Here is a 24160-nt window from a genome sequence, read left to right as displayed (position 1 = left end):
GTCGACCTGAAAAAAATTGCTGCATGTCCTATTTTGGTCCATTAATGTCCACTGTCCTTTCCTTCTTCGCTCCCCGCTCAGACAGCAAACGGATATGTGTTCATGTGCTGTCCAATGTGAGTTGCGCCCGTCTGAATGGGCCGCTACCATCTGTGTGTATAGTGCAGAGCTGCATTCACAATTCTGTTGCCTTTAGAGCTGAAATCTCCCAGCTTTCTCCTCTAGTGCAGTGTCTACATAATTTGCTCTGATGATTTGCCTTCTGGGTGGTGTCATCTTTATACCAAGCTGTACAACACAGCGAAGCTGTTAGAGTTGTAAGTGAGGATGAGCTTGCTGACTGTTTCTAAGAAACCGGCTTCATACGAGCACATGCACAATTGTGCGTGCATTAGAGCATATTTTGGCGCTATGAAGAGGCTATTTTATGCGCGTCTGTATATTTTACTGCACTTTTTTTGCCCACTGAGCATGTTTTTTTCCCACGTGGGACACACAGATGCACCTGTTGAAATGGCTGATTTGTCTAAAGAGTTCCTGAAGTGTTCTTTTTCCTTGTGTATTGTGCTCATACTTCCACATACCCATTGACTTCTATGGGGACCTTTGGTGCAAACATATGCAGAAAGATAGAACATGTTCTCGTTTTTTTTTTGGTTTTTTTTGTGCGACTGAAATGCACACGCCAAAACACAAAAATATGAGTGAAACCATTAAAATAAATGGGCCCTATTATCTCCGTATTATACGTACAATTTATGCACATGCAAATATGTCCTTGTGAAGCCGACTGGTGTTTGAAATGCCGTTCTTAATATGATCCACGCCAACTCATGATGCACCACGTGGATGAAGAGGCGTACGTACTGACCAAAAATCTACACCTCCTATGAGCTGGATTCGATTTCTGCCCTAATTTACACCATTTCTGGCATAAAGTATACATAAATGTGTCGCAGTGGGCGGCGACAACCCTTTCTGATAAGCCCTGCCCTTTTCATGAGAATGGCAGGAGGAGTCAAGGTTGAAAGTTTTTACTGCCAAATAACCTTGCACAAAAATTTGTGACTCTTCTGTGTGGCCGGAGTTTGTAGAGGAGGTCTGTTAATGACATTAGGAGTTGTATTACTGGAGCTCCGGGTCAATTCTAGTCAATTGTGTCCGTTCAACGCCATCTGAGGACAGAGCCGAAGAACAGAAATAGACCAGATCTGTGGCACAGGTTAGAATGTGCCCCACGTTCCATACTGGTCCCCATGATGGTTGGCATGGCGCACGGTCTACATACTGTGTATTAGATATATAGAACACAATCTGGAACAGTCCATTATGTATCAGTGATTTGCGTTTACTATAGGGTAGCATGGACTTTCTACCAGCATGCATGTTACATTTGCAACCTCAACCGTCACATACTGTCTACTCATATATTCTCCGGGCGCCTCTATCTACTTATATATCTGCTTATCGGTGGGAGGTTTTTAATCATTTTTTTCTTCATATCTCTGTTTTCTTCTGCACAGGAAATTGCACCAGCAGTTTGAGGTATACAAAGAGCAAGTGAAAAAGATGGGCGAAGAAGCTCAGCAGCAGCAAGAGCAGAAGGGTGATGCCCCCACTTGCGGGATCTGCCACAAAACTAAATTTGCAGATGGCTGTGGCCATAACTGTTCATATTGCCAAACTAAATTCTGCGCACGTTGCGGAGGGAGAGTGTCATTGCGCTCAAGCAAGGTAAGCGGAATGGAAATGGTCATCTATCTATCTATCTATCTATCTATCTATCTATCTATCTATCTATCTATCTATCTATCTATCTATCTATCTATCTATCTATTATCACTTACAATTAGAACTGCTGCACTATACAAGTAGTGCATGCTATGTTAATTGCATAAGGCACCAACAGTAATGTTAGCGTATTATGCAATTAAGTTCAGAGCTGCATTCACAATTCTGCCTGTGCAGATTTTGTGCTATACTTTCCAGGTCACCGTGAAAGAAACCCAATTGACCTTAATATAGGTTAGTAGGTGGTTGGTGTCCATTATTGACTTCTACTGGAGAGTGTTGTGGGCATGTTTTGTGAACTGTGAAAAAGTCACTGTACAGAGAGTGGGAGGACATGAGCTGAGACCGTCCCCTGTTAAAGGGAACCTGTCACATCCCCACTAACTTATGGTGCTGTTAAGGGAGGTGATAGGGAGCCGAGTGATGTATTTGCTATACTCCCCCAGTGGCGTATCGGCAGGGGTTGTAATTGGGACCGGGCCCCTGCGCTGAGGGGGCCCAGCGGCCCCTTAATATACAAAATGCACATTGAGTACATTACCGGACAGTTGCACTGTCAGCCACGTTATTGGTGCGGCCGACTGTGTGATTGTGGGAGAAGGAGAGCGGAAGAGAAGAGGAGGCGAGGCTGCATCACAGGTCGGCACTCGGAAAGGGGAGGGCTGTTACCCGGGGAGCCAGAATCCAATTACACGCTGTAAACTTCCCTGGCGCACTGCGCCCTCCCACTGAGAGTCTGCAGTTATGAGTGGTCACAGTCTATCAGTGCACTGCCAAGGAGTGTCTAGTATGTCTCTACTCACCTATGGACGATGTCTGGACAGCCTGTAAATGAAAGTGCAGGAGGATCTTTGGTCGGCATAACAACGCGGATCACATGAGCCTGATACGGTCATGTGGTCCGTGTTGCTATGCAACCAAAGGTCCTGGACTTTTATTTACAAGCTGTCCAGACATGGCTCCAGAGGTGAATAGAGCGGGGAGTGTACTTAAATATATATAGCTGGTGTAAGTTATAGCAGCTGTACATAAATAATTATATACAGATCTCCAGGTTACATCAGCATACTCCATGTCACTATATACAGGGATAAGCGGGATATACATCTACTATATATAGTGATATGTATCATGCTGGTGTAACCTGGGTATCTACTCTATATAATTATATGTGCAGCTGGTATAACGTATACATTCCGTATATAGTTATATATACTATACTGGTATCACCTGGCCCAGTTTATATAAGCATGGTTGATATCCCCATATAGATGATATATAGCTTATGTCAGCTGTACATGCATAATTTTATACAGAAAATACCCAGTTTTGGGTGGTTTCACACCTGCACTGGGGAATTCTACTTTCCTGTTCCTTTTGGGGAGCAGGAAAGGGGAATCCCTGCGGCTGAACAGACCCGTCTCTGGAATAAACCAAACAGCGCTGGACAAACTCTATTGACTGTAATGGGCTCTGTCCACTTTCCGCCTGGCTTTTCGGAATTTGGTGCCGGATCTGTGACATAATCTCCGGCCAGAGGTTTCACTATATACAGGAGATGTATATACTTCTCCCTGTATATAGTGATATGGAGCATGCTGGTGTAACCTGGAGATCTTCTGTATATAATTATATACGTACAGCTGGTATAACCTGGGTATATACGCTATATGATTACACACAACTGAAAAACGTATCAGAAACCTGCATGCAGTAAAAAAAAAAAAAAAAAAGAAAACAAATCGCATGTATTGTTTGAATCCACATGTGGTTTTAATAGTGCATGCAGTTTTTTTTATATGATTTTAATTGTGGTTCAAAAATGCAACAAAAAACTTGAACACAGGCTTAGGCCGGCTGCAAACAACCAGATCGGATCCCGCATGCGGGAGCCCACAGCAGAATCCGACCCTGTGCCCCGCTGGCATGCTGCACGTAACTGTCTTTTCTTCTTCTTTTTTTTTTAATCCCTGCTTTTCTCACGCAGTCACTAGGCGATGACGCAGGTACCTGCGATCTTTCCGTAATGTCATTGCAGAAGGGCCGCAGGTCAGACGGCTTCCATTGAGTTCAATGTAAGCCGTCCGTGTGGAATCCGCACTAAAATACAGCATGCTGCGATTTTTCCTCCGCTCATGTACAGGAAAAAACGCTTTTCCATAGCATGCTATGAGCTATTTTTGCATTGTGGAATCTGAAGGCGGATGCCCACTCCGGATTCCACAATGCAAATCGGCTCTATGCAGCCGGCATTAAGCCAATTTATCACGGGTGAGTCTGGTATCGGATAGTGAAACTCAGCCCGATACCCACTCGCCGACGTGCGATGTCCCATGGATGCAAAGGTTTTTTGGTGTTTAAAACCAGCTCGCATCACATCGGGGAAGTAGCGATGCTTTTAGCCGTGGCAGACGATCGCAGAGTGTTTCCAATTGTTTTCAAAAGGTAAACCTTGCATCGCATCACACTCGTATGCACCTCGTACGGCATGCGATGTTGTGCCGGCTCCATTAAAAACAGTGGGCCATGCGACGCATTCTAAGGGAACGCCCAAAGACAGGACATGCCACAATATTTTTGTGCGTGCAGGAAAAAAAATCACTAATGTGCATGACCCCATTCAAAAGAATGGGGTTCATATTCGTGCGACATTTGTGCGTCCCGACAGTTTCGTGCCCGTGTGAAAGCAGCCTTACGGGGCTACAAACAGATTTTCACGTAGTTCAGGAAATGAATCATGTTTAGAAAGCTTACGCCAAGGGGCAGATCACGTAAATTAGCATGGTTTAGGTATGGGTACAAATGGGGGGGGGGGGGGGGGGGCACAGCTGAACTTTTGCACCCGGGCCCCTAAACCTTTTGTTACACCCCTTTACTCACCCCCTTGCACAATTAGCAGTACTGCCCTCTGAAGTTGATGCACAGCACAAAAATCAGAATCTTTGCAGAGTCCCATGCGCAAACCCTCCTATACAAGTCTGTGTCAGCATGCGCACAGGACTCTAAAAGAGTTGGATTTTCAAGTTGCACCCAACTTTTGAGGGCAACAGCACTGGATTGCGGGAGCTGGTGAGTGTAAAAAAATGTAGTACAAGATTAGACAGGACACACCAGGATCTCTCTTCAGGAAGTGGGTACGTTTATTTGTATATACACAGACTTTGGGGGATCTCACTTCCAAAGCCCAGAGTGAGTAGACAAAGAAGTTCACACAGCTTTATACCAAGTAGGCTGGCTTATTCACACCTTCATAACTATTGGGTAACATTTTAAACAAAGAACCAGGAAGATAAATTTTACTTTTAACACAGGAACAAGAGGTGGGGGATGTAACTTAGGGCTTTCTTGGCATCAAATTACAATAATGTCTGTTAGATGCAGTTTACACTCAGCTAACAGTAGTATGTAGGATTTTTAGGAGAAAACAGTTTAGTGAACTAGATTTTACATAAGGGAAAAAGAAGTTAAGAAGTCAAAAGTTAGTATGCAGTAGCTACATCCTATGTGCAGAGAAACATATAGAAATAGCAGAAAAGTCTATAATCTACTTCAAATTTCTGGATGATAACAGAGAGCAATAGCTGCTGTTACAATATTACTTTTTCTATGTCCTCGTACCACAAAAATACATCACCCGGCTCCCCATCACAGCACCATAACTTAGTTAATGGCACTGTGGGGACGTGACAGGTCCCCTTTAATGTTGGATCCTGTGTTATGTGCCTCCAGCATTCTGATAGGAGTGTTACCTATGATTGTATTTCTGCCTGTGATGATAATTAGATTACTACTGAGAAGTGATCTCTACAGAACAGGAAGTGTCAGACTCATGTGAGGCTCAGTGGTAACTGCAAGATTTCAGGATTCTTTTCAAACACAATGACGTGGAAAATTAGAAAAGACATCTCCAAAAACAAACAAAAAAACGTTGTTTAGCTTGATTTAATCAATTTTCTCATGACACATTGTTTCATCTTTTCATTTGCATATTTCCCAGAGGAGCATGGATAGCCGTATAAGTCTCCTCACACCTTCTAGGTGCTCTCCCTAAGGAAAAATGAAACCCTTCCAAACCCACTTCTGTAGGCCTCTCACTAGTCAAGCCAGAAACCTACTGCACAATGATGAGGGGCAATTAACCTAAAACAGCTGTCTATGCATGGTTGTCTTCATCTTCTGGAAAAAATCCTGGCTTTGGCTCACAGTTCCGTTATTGTTACAAGGCTCGTTAAAAAGTCTGACATTGACTTGCAGGAATGCTGCCTTCTACTAGCTAGCTCTGTAGAGGCATTATTCTGTCTTCCCATTTGTATATTTCTAAAATGACCGTAGATGGCCTTAGAAGTCTTTTCACACCTTCAATGTGCTTTCCTTAAGGATAAATGATGCCCTAGACCCACATCTCCAGGCCTCTCACTAGCCAAGCTATAAACTTACTGTACACTGATGAGCAGCAATCACCCTGAAACAGTCTGTCTGTTCATGGTTATCTTTTCCTTCTGGTTTTGGCTCATAAGTCCCAGTCATTGTTATGAGGCTTGTTAAAAAGTCCGACATTGACTTGCAGGACTGCTGTCTTCTCATTTGCATATTTCCCAGATGACCATGGATGGCTTTATAGATCTCCTCACACCTTCAGGATTTTTTCCCTAAGGAGTATTGATAACCTACCAGACCCAGAAATAGAAGACGTGACAGCATTATTTCTTCTATTGGACCTGGAGATCACGTGACCATCTCAGATCTGCCAGTGACCAAGGTCAACATAGGGAGATGTTTTCCCCTGAAATTGTGGCTCTCTTGGTCACAGCAGTTACACTGGAAAATTGTGAAATAAGAAAAAAATGACATTTTGTGTCCCAAGAGGACCGGTATCTAAGAGGGACTTGAACGAGCTTGGCGTGAAAACGATGCCGAGGATGGACCTCAGTAAAGTTATTTGCTAGAGGTTAGTTAGGTTCCAGAAATGAAGTGGTGCCGTACGTGTGGGCTTGGAGGTTAGTATTTTTTACCTGCAATCATTTAAAAACTGAGTAAAGCCGATTACTTTTGGATTGGTACTAGCTTCTTTGCTGTTTATTTGGCGCTCAGTTCCGAAAACACCTCTAAATTAACCCCAAGTGTCACAGAGGTTCAGGTTTAACCAATTTACAAAAATGTCCCATAGATGTATGGCACGCCGTCCTTGGCTTTAAACCTCCGCCACTGAAAAGGTATAGCATGGGTTTAACCCCTTTCCTCCACAGCCATTTAGAATTTTTTTGTGGTGTTTTTTCTGTCCTCGCCGTCCCAGAGCCATAACTTTTTTATTTTTCCATTGACACAAACATGAGCAGACTTGATTCCTGCGGGACAAGTTTTTTGATTGGTTGCTATGGGCAACAAAGACCTTCTTACTGTTAGATAATTTAGTTAAATGAGGCCCAGAAAGTTTTATTCTACCGTAGTCGTCACTGGGGGGAATAGGGGGCAAAATGTCTGCCAACGAAGACAAGAGATCGTTTTGTGTCCTTGATTTTCATGTTTACCAGTCTGTTATTAGTGTTAGATTATTGAACATAGTCTGCTGAAGATTTCCCCAGCGGGCGCACAATTGGTAAGCGGTACTATAATTTTAAGGAAAAAGGTGGCATCCGTAAGCAAAAATCTTCTGGCCATCCACCAGTAAGCGTGGAAACAGCGGAGCGCGTCTGTGTAAGTTTCACACAAAGTCCTCAGAAAGCCACCGTCAGAGCAAGCAGAGAATTGGACGTCCCTCCGCCGACTGTGTGGGAGATTCTGCGCAATTGTTTGTGATGTTATCTTTACTGATTGTTACCGGCCCTGAAACCGGATGACAAAGCGCGGTGACGCAAACTGTAATAGATACCGATGGTCTCATGGAGTCTTTAGTGTTTGGTAACTGAGTCCAAAAGGCGGCCTCATCACTAAACATAATGTCAGAATCTCGGTGAGGAAAACCCACCCGTCTATGTGGAGCGTATAGGCGACTCCCCCAAGGTGAACGTGTTTTGTGCTATAACCTGTAGGAATGTGTACGGCCGCTTCTACTTCCATGAAGAAACAATCCCGGTGATTTCATACCTGGACGCTAAAGAGATGGCTTCTGCCGCAGTGAGAACAGAAAGTCCCGGGTTTTATCTTTCAACCGGACCCCCCCCCGCCACCTCCCATTGTCACAATGAAGTGGGAAGTGAGCGGCGACTACCAAACAGATGGACTGGCCGTGCAGTTGGTGACTATGGTGAACTTCTTCCTTGGCCTCCACAGTCCCTGGAGCTTACACCTTGTGATGTTTTTCCTTGGGGCAGTGTTAGAGTCAACATGCCCCCCTCACCACCCACCATGATCTGCAGCATCCCAGAAGCCATTGCATCAGTCAGTCGTCATATGTAACAACGTGTATGGCAGGAACTTGACTACAGGCTCCATATGTGTCCAGTGACAAAGGGGGGGTCACATTGATCACCTCTGATGGGGAAAACATTTTGGATGTTGTGCAACAATACTTTTTGAGTTTCTGTTAATTTATGTATCTGCGTATCATTAAATGTAAGTTATGAGGGTTCAATCGGGAAGATCATCTGTAATAACCCTGTATTACATAAAAAGCGGCTGCTAAAATTATTATTGTAGCCCAAGATTTAAAAAAAAAAAAAGTTTATGCCATCATCCACCACGTGCACAGAATTGCTGAAAAGTGTCTAATCATTTATGGCCACATCTGGCTGTTATGTTGCAGAAAGCAGACAGCTCTGTACACTACGTAGTGGCCCCAGTTGGCACTGCAGGCTGAGTCTTGTTAAAGTAAATGTGACTTGGCCTGCAGTACCAAAGTAGGCCCCTGAGCAATGTACAGAGCTGTCTACTTCCTGCAGTAAAACAGCTAGAAGTAGGACTACCCCTTAAAGGAGTTTATATTTCTGAATGTCTACAGCATTTGAGGCACAAGCTCTCTGTTTCCTGATATTGACTATGCAAATGGAAGATGGAACAATGCTTTTACAGCACCACCTATTGGAAGGCAGTATCCCTGCAAGTTCATGTCTGACCTTTTAACAAGCCTTATAACAATGACTGGGAATTATGAGCCAAAACCAGAGTCTTCTCCAGAAGGAAAAGATAGCCATGCAGAGACAGACTGTTTCAGCGTGATTGCCCCTCATCAGTGTGCAGTAGGTTTATGGCTTGGCAAGTGAGGGGCCTGTAAATGTGGGTTAAGGGTATCATTTCTCCTTAGGAAGATCTCCTAGAAGCTGTGAGGAGACCTCTAAGACCACCCATGCTCCCCTGAGAAATATGTAAATGGGGATGGAATAATGCAGAGGTATTGTTCCATTTTTCTATTTGCATATTTCCCAGAGGAACATGGGTGGTCTTAGAGGTCGCCTTACACCTTCTATGTGCTCTCCCTAAGGAGAAACGATACCCTTCCCAACCCCTGATTTTGACTGTCATATTTTTTAATATGCAGAGTGGCGAGAAAATAATTACTCAGCTAAAATTGCCTTGATTGATCACTTCCACTATCTGGATACAAATGTAAGCGTCTGCACCGTTTTACCTAATGGGAAATCGGGAACGAACACTGGGTCATAAAGACAACAACATGCTAAATATAGCTATGTGAATAATAACTAAATGGGGATTTACTGTACATAATACGTAGTTTGGGATTTAATTCAATTAGCAGCTATATTAAATATCTCCCAAATCACAAGGTTCAACAAATTAATGGTTCCGTATGACGTACACAGCCCCGTTCTTGGCACTTAAATTGCAGCTTGTCTGGCATCTGCTATGTAAATGTTATCCAGAGTAAATCTCAGCTACTTGTTAACTAATGTGTCACCCTCTTAAATTGTTATTGGGTGTATGAACAAGACTGGAGATGTCGTTGCTGATATATGCGGCTAAAAATACTTGCAGGGATTTAAAGTGTGGCTAACTTTTCAGCTGACTTTACAGAATAAGCTGTAGTGTACATGAAGAATAGCAGTTTACCTATTATGTGATTAATGTCCTGCATTTATCAACAGTTTTCTCCTCTGCAGGTTGTATCTCTAATTTTCAGTTGTCCCCACTTTAGGTTAGATGGTACCCTTTGCAGAATTTGTTTTAGCATGTTGCGCTATTTCATTCTATTTATTAAAGGAATTCAGCTTCTAAATGTAAGAGGTGTGAGCTGTGCCCTGCTCCCCTGTTACGGTACGAATTACAGCGGCCTTGCCGACAGTTACTGAGCTATGGAGTGAAGTTCCCTCTACTGCCTTTCCCTCTACAGCCAATCTATGGCATCTAGAACTGAGTTACAATAATGCAGATTGCAATATCCAGTTTGGCTACAAGACAACCAACGGCTATTACTAATAGAACTGAATTGAGTTTACTAGAAGCTTCAAGACCAGGTTGTGTTTGGTTGTGTAGCTCCATGTGACACAGTGGGGAAGGGGCAACTGTGATGCAGCTCAAAATTCAGAGTGTATCAAAGGAGGAGGCAGCACAGAGAGTTGCAGAATAGTGGTAGGGGCCGTGCCTAGAGGCAGTGCAACAGGCTGTGTCCCCAGGCTGGGGAGCTGCCATATACTGACTTCGCACTGATGACCCAGGGGCTGAACATACAGCTAAATGGAGGATCTGCTGCATCACTAGGGTGAAGGACCCCGCAGCGTGTGGGAGGAGAGGGAGTCTTGGTGTTGAAATTCAGGAGCGACCGGACTGTGAGATGCCGATACTCAGTGAAAAGATGAAGGCACTTTTAAGTGTTCAAATTCACCTTGGAATAGTTATGAGTAAAATCCTTGGCCAAGGTGTGGGGGATATGGCCTGGGAGAGAGACACGTGATGTTAGCGCCAGATGTTACGCGGAAGTTAAGCCACTAAGCATTAATCTGAGAGAGACCTCCGGATGTAGATGATGTCAACAATGCCTGGCATTTCAGGTGTAGATGCGCGGCTCCCATGGGGCAGGTAGAAGTGTGTGTTATGTGATGTAGATTCGATAGAGGCCAGCTGTCAGGATTTAATATACAGGTGACTTTTCATGTACATTTGCATTTACGGTTCATGAAGCTGTGATAGTAGCGCATGCCGCGGACCTCTGGAAGTAAGGGGTCTTGCCAGACTGAGATTGACGCCTGTTGTTAACGGGAGAATCCGGGTAAAGTTATTATGCAACGTTTAGGTATCATGGGGGAGTTTAGTTCAGTAAAAGTTACTTTTATAAAAAAAAATTCTGCCTTTGCCTCTGTTACCTCTGCGCCAGACATTATACCACCACCTGTGTCACAAATAATACATCCGACGCTGATATGAACGAGCCTGAACTCTGCTTCGTTATGACCTTGTGTTACATCTTTGCTGCTTGCTCCATGGTGTTGCCTATCCAGTTATATCCTATATTGTATTACGCTTACTGTATCACTGTCTATGTACACTTGTGTTAAAGGAGCTGTTGGCCCTCTTTTCTACGGATGACTTATCCTCTGGATAAGTCATTGGTAGTTGATGAACGGGGTCTGCGAGTCGGGACCCCTGTGCATCAGCTAATCAACAGTGTCCAGTGTAGCGGGTCAGACGTTGTCATCAGCAGACAGGGGAGGAAGTGGGAGCACCGCACTACTTCGGCACTTCCGGCTCCTCTGCTGGTCAAGACAGGATGTGACATCATGATCAGCAGAGAAGCAGGAAGTGCCGTAGCAGCGTGGCTCTCCCATTGAGTGAAGCCGGCGCCCGCACTTCCTCCCCTGTCCGCTGATGATAACTTTTGACCCAATGCACTGGACAGCTGGTTGGACAAACAGATGATGAATGGGGGTCCAGAGTGGTTAACAGTATAGGTCATCAGTGAAAAAGAGGGCAGACAACCCCTTTAAGTATTGTATATAACCTATTTACTGATTTAACCCTGTCTTACCTGTAACTTTACTACTGAACTTAACACTGTTTTCTTCTCTCTTCTGTCTCTCTTTCCTCTTCACCCTCGTTGGGTTTCTTGGATGTTGCTGCAGGAGGATAAAGTGGTTAGAATCATTTACCTTATTTTTCATCTATTAATACGCTACTAATAATATGGTTTAATGTACTCTTATCTGGATTCATTTCATGTTGGTGCATGTTTTACATTATGCATGACGTTTTCCATTATTTCTACGTATTAGGGGCATGTATCATTCTTGGTTACACAAATGTTTCACCACCTGGGTGAAATAATACTCATTTGTGATTCTCTAAACTGGGCAACTATTTTATGACTCCAAGTATCCTACATTCCTACGATGCTCAGAGTTCGGGTCCGGAGACCCGCGGTCAGGCTGGGACGCACTTCCGTATTACCAATGCCAAAAGACAGGCAAAATATTTCCGTGTGCTGCTGGCCTCGGGCTGCGCTCACACGTGCAGGTATTTTTATGCAGTTTTTGAAGTTAAAACCAGGAGTGGATTGATCATAAAAACAGGGAAAGTATAAAGGGCAGATACTTCCTCCCCTTTCTGAGGTTTTGGCTTCACAAACTGCATCAAAAAGCTGAACAAAATCTGCACATGTGTGACATCACCACGGCACCCATACCATATTCATAGGGGAAACTCTGAATTGCAAAGAGCAGGTCTGCTGTATATCTGTACCATTTCCGTGCCCCCCATATATGAGTCAAAATTGGCATGTAAGATGTGTGTCTATTTAAGGATTTGCTTGTAGTGTATTTTTGAACCACATGTGAATCCAACCTAAGGCCGCCTTCACACACGCAAGATCAGCTGCATTCTTTCCATTAGCAAAATCGCTACGGAAATTCCACAGTGTTTACAGTACAAGCCTTATGGATGGGATTTTAAAAATTTCCTTCGCATTTGGGTAGGGAAAGAAAATATTTTGAAGTAATTAAACTAATATGCCATTTCAATAACTGAGAGCATCTGTGCATATTTTTTTGTGCACGCAACTGCGCACAACTTGCACACGCAAAATGTACAGTAAGATATGCAGTTGAGAATGCAAAAACGCAAAACCCATTCTGCAAATATGCATACGCTCATGTGAATCCAGACTAAGGCTTGTGGCACACGAGCGGAACCACCTTTACGCACGTATTTGCGCAATGGGCATTGTGTATTTGCATGTTTTACTGTACTATTTGTACGTGCAAAAAAGCATAACAATGCTCCAATTCATTGAAATAGACAATTAGTTCAATGTGTGCAGGAAAATAGAGCATGCTGCATATTTTTTTGCGCAAACAAAATGCATGGGAAATGTCACAGGATGCACAAATCTTGCGTGAATATGAACCCCATTCTTTTAAATGGAGTCATATACATGAGAAATGCATGGCTTATCTTTTCACGTTCCTCGGAACACATCGCCCATTGTTTTCAATGGGACAGTAAAACACATCGCACAGCGTGTGATGAGCATTCGAGTGTGATGTGAGGTTTCTCTCTGAAAACAATGGAAAACGCAGCTGAAAGTATAGGGAGGGCAACTCTGGACCTATTATTAACTAACAAACCGGACAGAATCATGGGGGTGCAGGCTGAGGGACACTTGGGAAATAGTGACCACAATATAATTAATTTCCAGCTGTCATTCAATAAGATGCCTTATCAGGGAGCAACAAAAAAACTAAACTTTAGTAAAGCAAAATTTGATCAGCTCGGAACTACTCTTGGAAACATTAAATGGGACAATGTCCTCAAAAATAACAGTACAGGCAACAAATGGGAGAAGTTTAAAAACATCCTAATTACCTCATGTGAGCAGTTCATACCCCTTAAAAATAAAAGAACTACAAGTAGAAGGAAACCAATGTGGCTCAACAAGTCTGTAAGGGGGACACTAAGCGAGAAAAGGAAAACGTTTAAATTAGTAAAACAAGAGGGCAGTGAGGAAGCGCTAAAAACATACAGGGAAAAAAACTAATTATGTAAGGGAAAGATTAAAACTGCCAAGGAGGAAGTAGAGAGACTCATTGCCAAAGAGAGCAAAAGTAACCCTAAACTATATTTCAATTATATAAACAGTAAAAGAATTTGCACTGAAAGAACTGGCCCTCTAACAGATAATGCAGGAGAAATCATATAAGATGATGAGGGGAAGGCAGATCTAATAGTTTTTTTTTTTCTGAAGTGTATTTACGAAGGAAAAATAAATATCACACCGAATGCAAGGGAATAAAACTAACCCCTCCGCAAATATCACCTGCATAATGCAGGAGCAAGTGCAGAGTCAGTTAAAAAAGATTAAAAATCGACAAATCGCTGGGCCCAGATGGAATACACCCAAGGATTCTAAGGGAACTAAGTGACGTGTTAGATAAACCGCTATTTCTTACATTTAGTGACTCTATTGAGACCAGGATTGTACCACTGGATTGGTGTATTGCCAATATGGTTCCAATATACAAAAAGGGGTCTAAAAGAAAGCTGGTAACTACAGGCCAGTAAGTCTCACTTCACTAATTGGAAAAATATTCGAGGGGTCTCTGACAGATGCCATCCTGGAATACCTCAAGGAAAATAACAGTATATCTCCTCATCAGCACGGGTTCATAAGAGGTCAATCATGTCAGACCAATTTGATCAGCTTCTACAATGAAGTAAGTTCTATGCTGGACCTGGGAGAGTCTATTGATCTCATATATGTGGATTTCTCTAAAGCATTTGACACCATGCCGCATAATAGGTTGATATATAAAATGAGACAGCTCAGTCTGGGCGAAAACGTGTATCTGGGTAAAGTACTGGCTCGGAGATAGAAAACAGAGGGTGGTAATAAATAGTTCATTCTCTGATTGGGCCATGGTCACTAATGGAGTGTCACAGGGTTCAGTATTGGGTCCCATTGTCTTCAATATATTTATCAATGACCTAATAGAGGGACTGCTCAGTAAAATGTCGATATTTGCATACAATATGAAATTATACAAGATAATTAATGCAATGGAGGACAATGTAGAGCTGCAAATGGACCTAGATTAGCCAAGGGCTTGGGTATTAAAATGGTAAATGAAGTTCAATGTTGATAAATGTAAGGTTATGCACATGGGCAGGAGAAACGGATGTCACCAATATACACTAAATGGGTTACTGCTAGGGAAAAGTGATATGGAAAAAGACCCGGGGGTACTAGTGGACTGTAGACTTAAATGGAGCAATCAATGCCAGTCAGCTGCTGTAAAAGCAAATAAAATATTGGGGTGCATTAAAAGAGGTATAGGGGCGAGGGAGGAGAACATTACTCTTCCACTATATAAGGCACTTGTCAGGCCTCACATGGAATACTGTGTACAGTTCTGGACACCGGTGCTCAGGAAAGATGTTGCAGCGCTTGAGGAGGTTTAAAGAAGCGCAACTAAATTAATAAATGGAATGAGAGGACTGGAATACCCAGAGAGGCTATCAAAATTGGGATTATTCACCCTGGAAAGAAGACGGTTAAGGGGCGACCAAATAACTATGTATAAATGCATTAGGGGACAATACAAGGATCTCTCCCATGATCTGTTTATACCCAGGACTGCGACGGTAACAAAAGGGCATCCTCTACTTTTAGAGGAAAGAAGGTTCCATCACCAACACAGAAGGGGGTTCTTTACTGTAAGAGCAGTGAGACTGTGATACTCTCTGCCGAAGGATGTGGTGATGGCAAAATCCATAGAGGAGTTTAAGAGGGGACTAGATGCGTTTCTAGACTGCTGTGATATTACAAGATATAGACATTAAATAACCAGCAGGGTTGTTGATCCGGGTCTTGGAGTCGATAGGAACATTCAAACATTGATCCAGGGATTATTCTAACTGCCATTACGCAATCGGGAAGGAACTTTTTTTTTCCCAAAACAAGATAAATTAGCTTCTATGCGTTTTTTTTTTTCTCCTCTGATTCCTCTGGATCAACAAGGGGGGAGTGGAGGTGGTGGAAACAGGCTGATCTAGATGGACATTGTCTTCTTTCACTATAACATACTATGTTACTATGTCACTATGATGTGTTTTAATGTCGCATTGAAAACAATGGATGACTCGTTCCATTCGTGTATATGACTCCATTCAAAAGAATGAGGTTCGTATTTGCACGTCTCGTAATGCACAAATCTTGCGCAATTTTCTTGGCCGTGTAAAACTAGCCTCATAAGGAATATCAAAAAGTTTTTTTGGAGCATATATAAGAATTGCCTGTAGGCCATATGAGCTCGTGCACTCGGTGTATTACTACTCTGTACAATCTTCTAGTTGATCTGCAACCTATAATACACACCCAAACTATGGGGCTATTCTGTACCTATAAGTGCTTTCAACTAAATCTGGAATTCGACCGAAAAGAAATTGTGGCATGGATAGATCTACACCTATGTGTTTCAGTTTTTAATTCTTAAGATCTCTGCTTGCAGCCATTAAACGAAAAATATTCTTTACGCGCCATATCCAACCTGATCATGTCCAAGTGAAGCACTCACATTGCTGAACCTAGGCCAGATGGGACATAGGACAAACCATGCATCTGCACAGCTCCCTCTAGTAGCTCTGGGTCCTCTGGCAGCGGCAGCAATTTCAACTGCATCCGCATCCTCAGGACACAGGTACAGATGAAAAGTATTGAGGAGGTTAAAAAATTTATTAAAAAGTTCTACTTCCCTATTTCATGTCCAGCAGTTACATGCCTGCTGTGGCCAGTCACTGATCTCGGTACCCGTTGAGTCTGATAATTGTCCGCAGTGGAGCACATTCTTAGACAGGCACATGACTGCTGGACCTGAAGGGGAGCGGAAACAAAGAAAAAGTCTGCAGTTTTTTTGGGGGAAAGGGAGTGGGTGCAAAAAAATTTGGAGGACAGAGTGTGACAGTGGAGGCCGGCCCATTATAATACCAATGCACTGGGCTCGCTCGGATATTAAAATAGCCCTAGCTGAACCCTAGTTTAGAGTAATCTGGAAAGAACATTAATGGGGCACTCTGGTACAAAGAGAAAGGACAAATAGTTAAATTGTCTATAGCAACCAATAAGATTGCATATTTTTTTCATCTTCCACAATGAAAAATGGAAGCTGCAATGTGATTTCTTGCTATACGCAACTATTCTACTTTTCTTATGAATTAGCATTGATAAATCTCTCATATTGTCTCTAGCACCGGATGCAGGGGGTGGGGCGTGACATAGCACTGCCCCTGCAGACCATGCAATCAGCAATACAGGTAATCAGTTTTGCCCAAAATTGTTCTTTGAGCCTGGTAGTTTATCACTCCTGGGGTGTCAGAGATTTACCTTAAAGTACCCCTTTAACCTTAGAGTTGCATTAACCCCAAGGCCCCTGGCATATAGCTGATTTGTGGATGATATAAGCCAGCTGCTCATTTTCCCAGCAGAGGCCGCTGCAAGAGAAGTGTAGAAGTACATGGTGGCCATATAGATGAATAGAAAAAACCCTTTAAGAAATGTAGAGCTTCCTTATTTGCATGCCCCCCAAAAGTCCCATTATTTGCAGGATTGTCCTGTGATACAGACCTTAAAGGAGGTGCTTATGCAAGTGTTCCCCAAAGTGGACTTTCCATGAGATTTTATGGGACATTCTGTCCAGATTGAGGGGGAGGCTTAAAAACATGCTGTGAATGAGGATTCAAATGTTGGGAAGTATCTATATACATGGCCACTCTTTGCTACCTGTAATCTGTACTCTCGCTCAGGACGCCAGCCACCAGCTTGTAGGGGGGGCATTAGACAGATGTCGGATACTTATGTCTGCCTGGTTAGATAATCCTCTACCTCCATGTGGTAGCATCTTGAGGAGCTACATGAAACATCCGTCTCCCACCCTGTTTCCTCCCCTCTGAGTTTTGAGGCGCTGCTGTTAGTTCTTTGTGGCTACAACATAACCACTTAGTTCTGCTACTGTATTTATCTTATGAGCATGGTCCTGGGGCTGTATTTATATTTTCAGCTTGGAACCCGTATTGTATCTGAGGTTGGTTCGTGCGTATTTATGTCATGAGTTACATTCTAGGGCTTTAGTTATGTACTGATCTTTGTTCTAGGGCTATATTTATTTTAAAAGCTTGGTTCTAGTGCTGTATCCATGTACTGAGGTTTGTCTGTGATATATTTATGTTATGAGCTTGGTACTTGGTACTGGTGCTGTGTTGATGCATTGAGCTTGGGTCTGGTACGGTATTTATTCACTGAGTTGTTCTGGCGTTGTATTTATATACTGTGCTTGGTTTTGGTGCTATATTTATGTTATGAGCTTTGCTCTGGTGTTGTATTTATGTAATGAGCTTTGTTATAGTGTTCTATTTATATATTGCGCTTTGTTCTGGTGCTGTATTTATGTAATGAGCTTGGTTATGGTATTGTATTTACTGAGCTGTTCAACTGCTATATTTATGTATTGAGCTGGGGTCTCGTGCTATATTTGTGTTATGAGCTTGGTTCTGGTGCTATATATCTGTTATGAGCTTGGTTCTGGTGCTGTATTTATGTAATGAGCTTGGTTCTGGTAGAGATTTTATTCACTGAGCTGTTCTGGTAGGATTTTGCTGCTCAAACAGAATACAGACATATCAGTATAATATATAGAGTTTTTTTTCTTGGGGATAGGAGAGGCAAAAAAAATTCCAAGGCTGTCACTGTTTGTATGTTTTTACTTTGATGTTGTCGTAGCCAAGCCCATGCGCCTTTTACTGATTAGAAATAATTACTATACGTGTCATTGGGGCTAATAAAATAATCAGTCAGTCCTACTTATATGTAGTAAGGAAAGCTGCACACTTCGTATTGTAGATTTATGTACATAGATCGTAAAAGGAAATCATTGATTGGAAGCGCCGAGTACACTGCTGTAAGGATGGATTTGATTTGGATAATTAATAAAGCATTTATGATAGATGAGTTTTCATTGAAAGAAAAAATGGTCTCTGGTGATTGGCTCCCTGGGTAGTAGCGTACGGTAGTTCTCCTCGCTGCAGTGCAACAACACCCTCGGCTCCGCTCAGCAGAATAATGGATGTAAATGAACTTGCCTATTGAAAAAGGCAAAAAGTGAAATGGTTTTCAGCAATAATCATTTATCCATTTAAACTTGTATGGATTTAATTAGAAATCAATATTGTAGTTAGTGAAGAGGCCTTATTGATTTCCCAGATTTTTTTTTTTTTTCGAGGGAAGATACAAAGCGTCGTTAAAAATCGCATACAATGCATCCCAATAAATCATTCTGTAAATGGGAATTTAGCAGAAATAAATGTCCTATATTCTTGTCTTTTTGGTGCGGATTCCCAGCTGGGCTTGTATGTAGCAAATGTTCCTGTCCGAAAACCTTGAGATGTCGCTGTTACACGAGTGCTGGTAATGCTCATGTAATAGCGCTAATTGCCATTCGAATTTTGATGCAGAATTAAAATAGGTTAATTAAAATCAGCCTGCAATTCCGTACCAAAAACCGCAGTCAACAAATTCTGCCAAATGGGTGAGTTCTGCCTCTAATTGGCTGAGCGCAGGGACCAATCAGAGGCAGCTCTGAGCTGTTATTCAATAGCTGAGAGCTGCCTCTAATTGGTCACAGTGCTCACCCAATCAGAGGCAGCCCATTCAGCAGGCGGGGATTTTAAATCCCCACCTGCTGAATACTCCTCAGAGCAGTGCAGGAGAAGAGTCAGCTGGACGCAGCTGAACCCTGGCAGTTGAAGAAGGGTATGTTTTTTTCTTTATCACCTTTTTTTAATGTCTTTCAAGGAAGGCTTATATTTAAAGCCCTTCCCTGAAAAACAATTACAGGATGCCAGCAGCTGGATCCCCTACCGCAGCTGTCATCTGTGACAGCTGTAGTAGGGAATTCTTTATTCCCCACAGGGATGAAGAATTCCTTTGCTGCACAGATGTGGCAGGTGCAGCAGGGAATTCTCTTTCCTCGCGGCAGCCGTGGCTCCATTGAAGGCAATGCACAGACTGGCATTCACGGCTGTTTTGCACGTACATGCGTACGCACTTATGTACGCACAAAAACACGCTCATGTGAAGCCACCCTTAGGGCGCCCACCCACTGGCGTTTTTTTACCTGCGTTTTGCGTTTTGCGTTTTTCCTGCACAGGCATAGAGATAACATGTGTTCCTGTCCACTGGCGTTTTTTTTGCGTTGCGTTTGCGTTTTTAACATAGGAACATGTCAGTTGCATATGTGTCCTTATTTTTCTCCTAATGCACCCATGAATGTCAATGGAAATTAACGGAAAAGCCGCGAAAACGCCGCGAAAACGCTGCGAAAAACTCGCGGAAAATGCGGCGCAAACGCCAGTGGGTGGGCGCCCTTAAGTTGTGAGATGGAATAATCGCCACATGTCCTATTTTCGCATGATTTTCACATGAGAAAAGAGCGTGCAGATGTGTGGTCACCCGCAGAGAACACAGACACCGTGTCCGGGTTCTTTGCAATGTGAATCGCACTCGAGAATCTTGAATGTGACTCCCTATCTGTCGTGTAAGTATGGCCTTAGGCTGCCTGTCCATGGGCATTGCAAAATCCGGCGGCGGAGATCCGCCACAGGAGCCGCCACCTGGGAGCAGGAGCCAGCAGACGGATCTCAGCGGCGAGCCTATCTAACAGATAGGCTTACCGCGGCAATTCGCAGCATGCTGCGATTTGCCGCCTGCAAGTGGAGAATTGCTATGATTCTCCGCTCATGTACAGAGGGGCTGCGCTTTCCATAGTAATTCTATGGAAAGCGTGCACTGCGTTCCCTGCGGTAGATTATCGCCGCGGGGGATGCAATGCAAAAGCGCACAGGGACAGGCAGCCTAAGGCTTCTTTCACACAAGTTGAATTATTCTGCAAGACTTACAGAGGCCGGATTCACACGGATGTATTTGTACACGAAAACCTTGTGGTCGCAGTACGCAGAATATAGAACTCAATGATTTCAATGGCTTTGTTTTCATATGTGTATTTGCGCCCCCCACCTTCCCTCCGTGCAACATAGCCTATTTTCCTGCGCAGGGAAAGAACACATCTTAAACTCATTAGTTTGAGTTTTTTTGTGTGCATTATTGCGCGTTACTTGCACGTGCAAAATGTACAATTAAAAATGCTACTTTGCACGCTTATATGAAACGCCCAATGCGCAAATGTGCGCACAAATACGCACGCGCTCGTTTAAATCTGACCTGAAAGATGCAGTTGAATCTGCAGCTGCGGAGTTCCGCCCCAATACCCGTATGTCCGCATGTATATTTTGTTGCACAATTTTCTCCATATTTCAGTGTGACTTTGGGTGTAATTCCTTTACATGTGAAATATATCAAGTACAAGCCAAGTGGACGAGATTTAAAAATTGTCGTCCACATGAAGCATAAAAATTCTGCATGGAGGGAGAATTTCCCATCATCATTCCGACAGGGACGTTAACAAGCCCCTTCAATAAGAACCCTAAGGGTAGACGGGGTTGAAGGAAAGCGAGAGAAGGAGCCCACACTAGAGCTGAAAGTCCCATCAAGCGTCACCAGATCCACACGCTTCTCGCCTGCCTCCTTCCCTTCTATCTATTCAGATGTTCACGAAGTTATTTATTTTCAGGTTTTTTTTTTTTCTCTTTTCTTTTTTCCTATTTGATGTTTACATGACTAATGCAGATACTATATAATGTCTGATTTGAATACTTAATAAAATTAATTTAAACTAAAATTCTGCATGGAATCCGCAGCATATTTGAAATGTGCTGCCGATTTTAAATCCACAGCATGACAGTATGTGGATTTAAACTCCCGATGCTGTGGGTTTTGACAGCGGATTTTAACTTTTGAAAGGCAAAGAGTTGAAACCCACGATAATGCCACATTAAAGTTCCACAGTATTTTGGCCACTGAAGAACTACTGCTCATTGTCTGCTGACTTTTCACTGGAGGACCTGAGCAACAATGGTGTGCATGGCAGAATTGTAAGGCAAAAGCTGCTGCACTCCAAAAACAACAATGCTGCCCATCTGCAGTTTGTTAAAGATCACATAGACAAGCCAATTATTGCTGCACCAGATACGAATTAAAGGTTCACATACTTTTGCCACTCTCAGACATGTGATATTGGATCAATTTCCTCAATAAATAAATGACCAAGTCTAAACTTTTTAGCTCATTTGTTTGATTTGGTTCTCTTTACCTACCTTTAGGACTTCTCTGAAAATGTGATGTAGTTTTAGGTTAAATATAAGTAGAACTATGAAAAATGAAGGGTTCACAAACTTTCAAGCACCACTGTAGCTGAAGGTGGGAACCAGAGAATCGGAACACACTAGATACAGTAGCACCTTAAGGCCCCCTGTCCACGGCCGTGATTTCGCTGGCGGTAAATCGACGCAAATCACGCCGTATGAAGCTTTTCATAGCGTTGCTATGGAAAGCGCCAGCCCCCCTTTCCATGAGCAGAGAATCATTGCGATTCTCCGCTCGCGACCGGCAATTCGCATTGACAATGGAAGGAACATTTATGTAAGATAGGTTCATGATAAAACACAATCAAGTGAAGTCAAAAACATTGCATGTTTCATTGTATGTAGAGATGAGTGAGCGTACTCGCTAAGGTAAGCTACTCGAGCGAGTAGTGCCTTATGAGAGTACCTGCCCGCTCGTCTCTAAAGATTCGGGTGCCAGCGGGGAGGAATGGGGGGGGGATCTCTCTCTCACTCTCTTCCCCCCGCTCACTCCCACAACTCACCACTCTTCCCCGCCGGCACCCGAATCTTTAGAGACGAGCGGGCAGGTACTCGCATAAGGCACTACTCGCTCGAGTAGTTTGCCTTAGCGAGTATGCTTGGTCATCTCTAATTGTATGTGACCTCTCATCCATGAAGCAAGTTAACAGCTTTCTATCCTGATGTACCATTTCCTGAGTGCACAGGGCAGCCTTTTGATAGAGATACAGTCCATTTATAAGCTTTATCCATCTTCAATTTAAATATTGGGTGCTCTTCTTGTAGTACACGGGGCATCTCATGGGAATATAAGATAACAGCTGCCAGAACTGCTATTTCCATTGTTGGAGCTCATACCCAAATGGTACCATCATACGATGGAACCAAATGAGGCTGAATGGATCCTATTGACTACAATGTGGTCCATTCGATTTCAGATCAATGAGTCTGCATTTTGCCCATATGATAGGATGAAATAGCGATAGATGCTGTTCTATTCTGTCCTCCTTTTTTTTAGTGGAAATGAGCAATGGAGGTTCTGAACTAAACCTCCAATGCTGATGTGAACGAGCCCTTACTTGCTACTTAGTCTGAGATTAGTAACAATTATCACATTACATCCATTACAGAACATACTACACTATATACACCATGAGTTGATTTACAGGATGATTCTTGTTGTTCCCAGTTGCCCAACCACTATCCATATGTTCTAGGAGGGTAGATGGATGTCATGAGGAATTCTTACTTAGGACCATATCCATAACCCGTAGATGCTGACAGATGTGCTGTACAAATGTATACCCATTGTCAAAAATTCTCTCTCCCCTAGAAGATGTCGGAATCAAATGAAACTTTCTCTGTGTGATTGTAACGTTGATATAAGTATTACAATATCAGAGCACAAGGAGAATTTATTGTGGAGAACTGACCCCTTGATGGGAGGCTCTAATACCCCGTTGTATCACCTCTAGCTTGGATATAACACGTGATACAGATGGGTATGGAGGCTCTAGTACTCTGTTGTACCGCCTCCAGCTTGAATACAAGATGTGATACGGGCGGGCATAGAGGCATTTACTACCCTGTTGTACCGCTTCTAGCTTGGATACAAGGTGTGATATGGGTGGGCATGGAGGCTTTAGTACCCTGTTGTACCGCCTCTTGATTGGATACAAGATGTGATACGGGTGTGCATGGAGGCTCTAGTAACCTGTTGGGCTACCTCTAGCTTGGATACAAGATGTGATACAGGCAGGCATGGAGGTTCTAGTACCCTGTTGTACTGCCTCTAGCTTGGATACAAGATGCGATACGGGCGGGCATAGAGGCACTACTACTCCGTTGTACCGCTTCTAGCTTGGATACAAGGTGTGATACAGGTGGGCATGGAGGCTCTAGTACCCTGTTGTACCACCTCTAGCTTGGATACAAGATGTGATACGGGTATGCATGGAGGCTCTAGTAACCTGTTGGGCTACCTCTAGCTTGGATACAAGATGTGATATGGGCCGGCATGGAGGCTCTAGTACCCTGTTGTACTGCCTCTAGCTTGGATACAAGATGTCATATGGGCCGGCATGGAGGCTCTGGTACCTTTATGGGCTGCTTCTAGCTTTGATGCAATATGTGATACGGGTGGCTATGGAGGCTCTTGTGCTCTCTTGGGCTTCCTCTAGCTTGGATGCAAGTTGTGATA

The 24160-nt window shown here is 43.2% G+C and overlaps 1 protein-coding gene across 2 annotated transcripts in view; it reads left to right on the top strand.

Moving 5' to 3' along the window:
• RIMS2 (regulating synaptic membrane exocytosis 2) overlaps nt 1-24160 on the top strand; it is a 690919-nt gene that overhangs the window by 115567 nt on the left and 551192 nt on the right. For both annotated transcript variants that reach the window (XM_066578097.1, XM_066578099.1), the window contains one exon: nt 1524-1734. In XM_066578097.1, coding sequence (XP_066434194.1) covers nt 1524-1734 — 211 coding nt within the window. The remainder of the gene's footprint in view (nt 1-1523; nt 1735-24160) is intronic.

This window comes from Eleutherodactylus coqui, chromosome 9 (assembly GCF_035609145.1).
Source record: "Eleutherodactylus coqui strain aEleCoq1 chromosome 9, aEleCoq1.hap1, whole genome shotgun sequence".
NCBI lineage: Eukaryota > Metazoa > Chordata > Amphibia > Anura > Eleutherodactylidae > Eleutherodactylus > Eleutherodactylus coqui.
The sequence above is the reverse complement of the archived record's forward strand: the minus strand, read 5'-3'. Positions and strand labels throughout refer to the sequence as shown.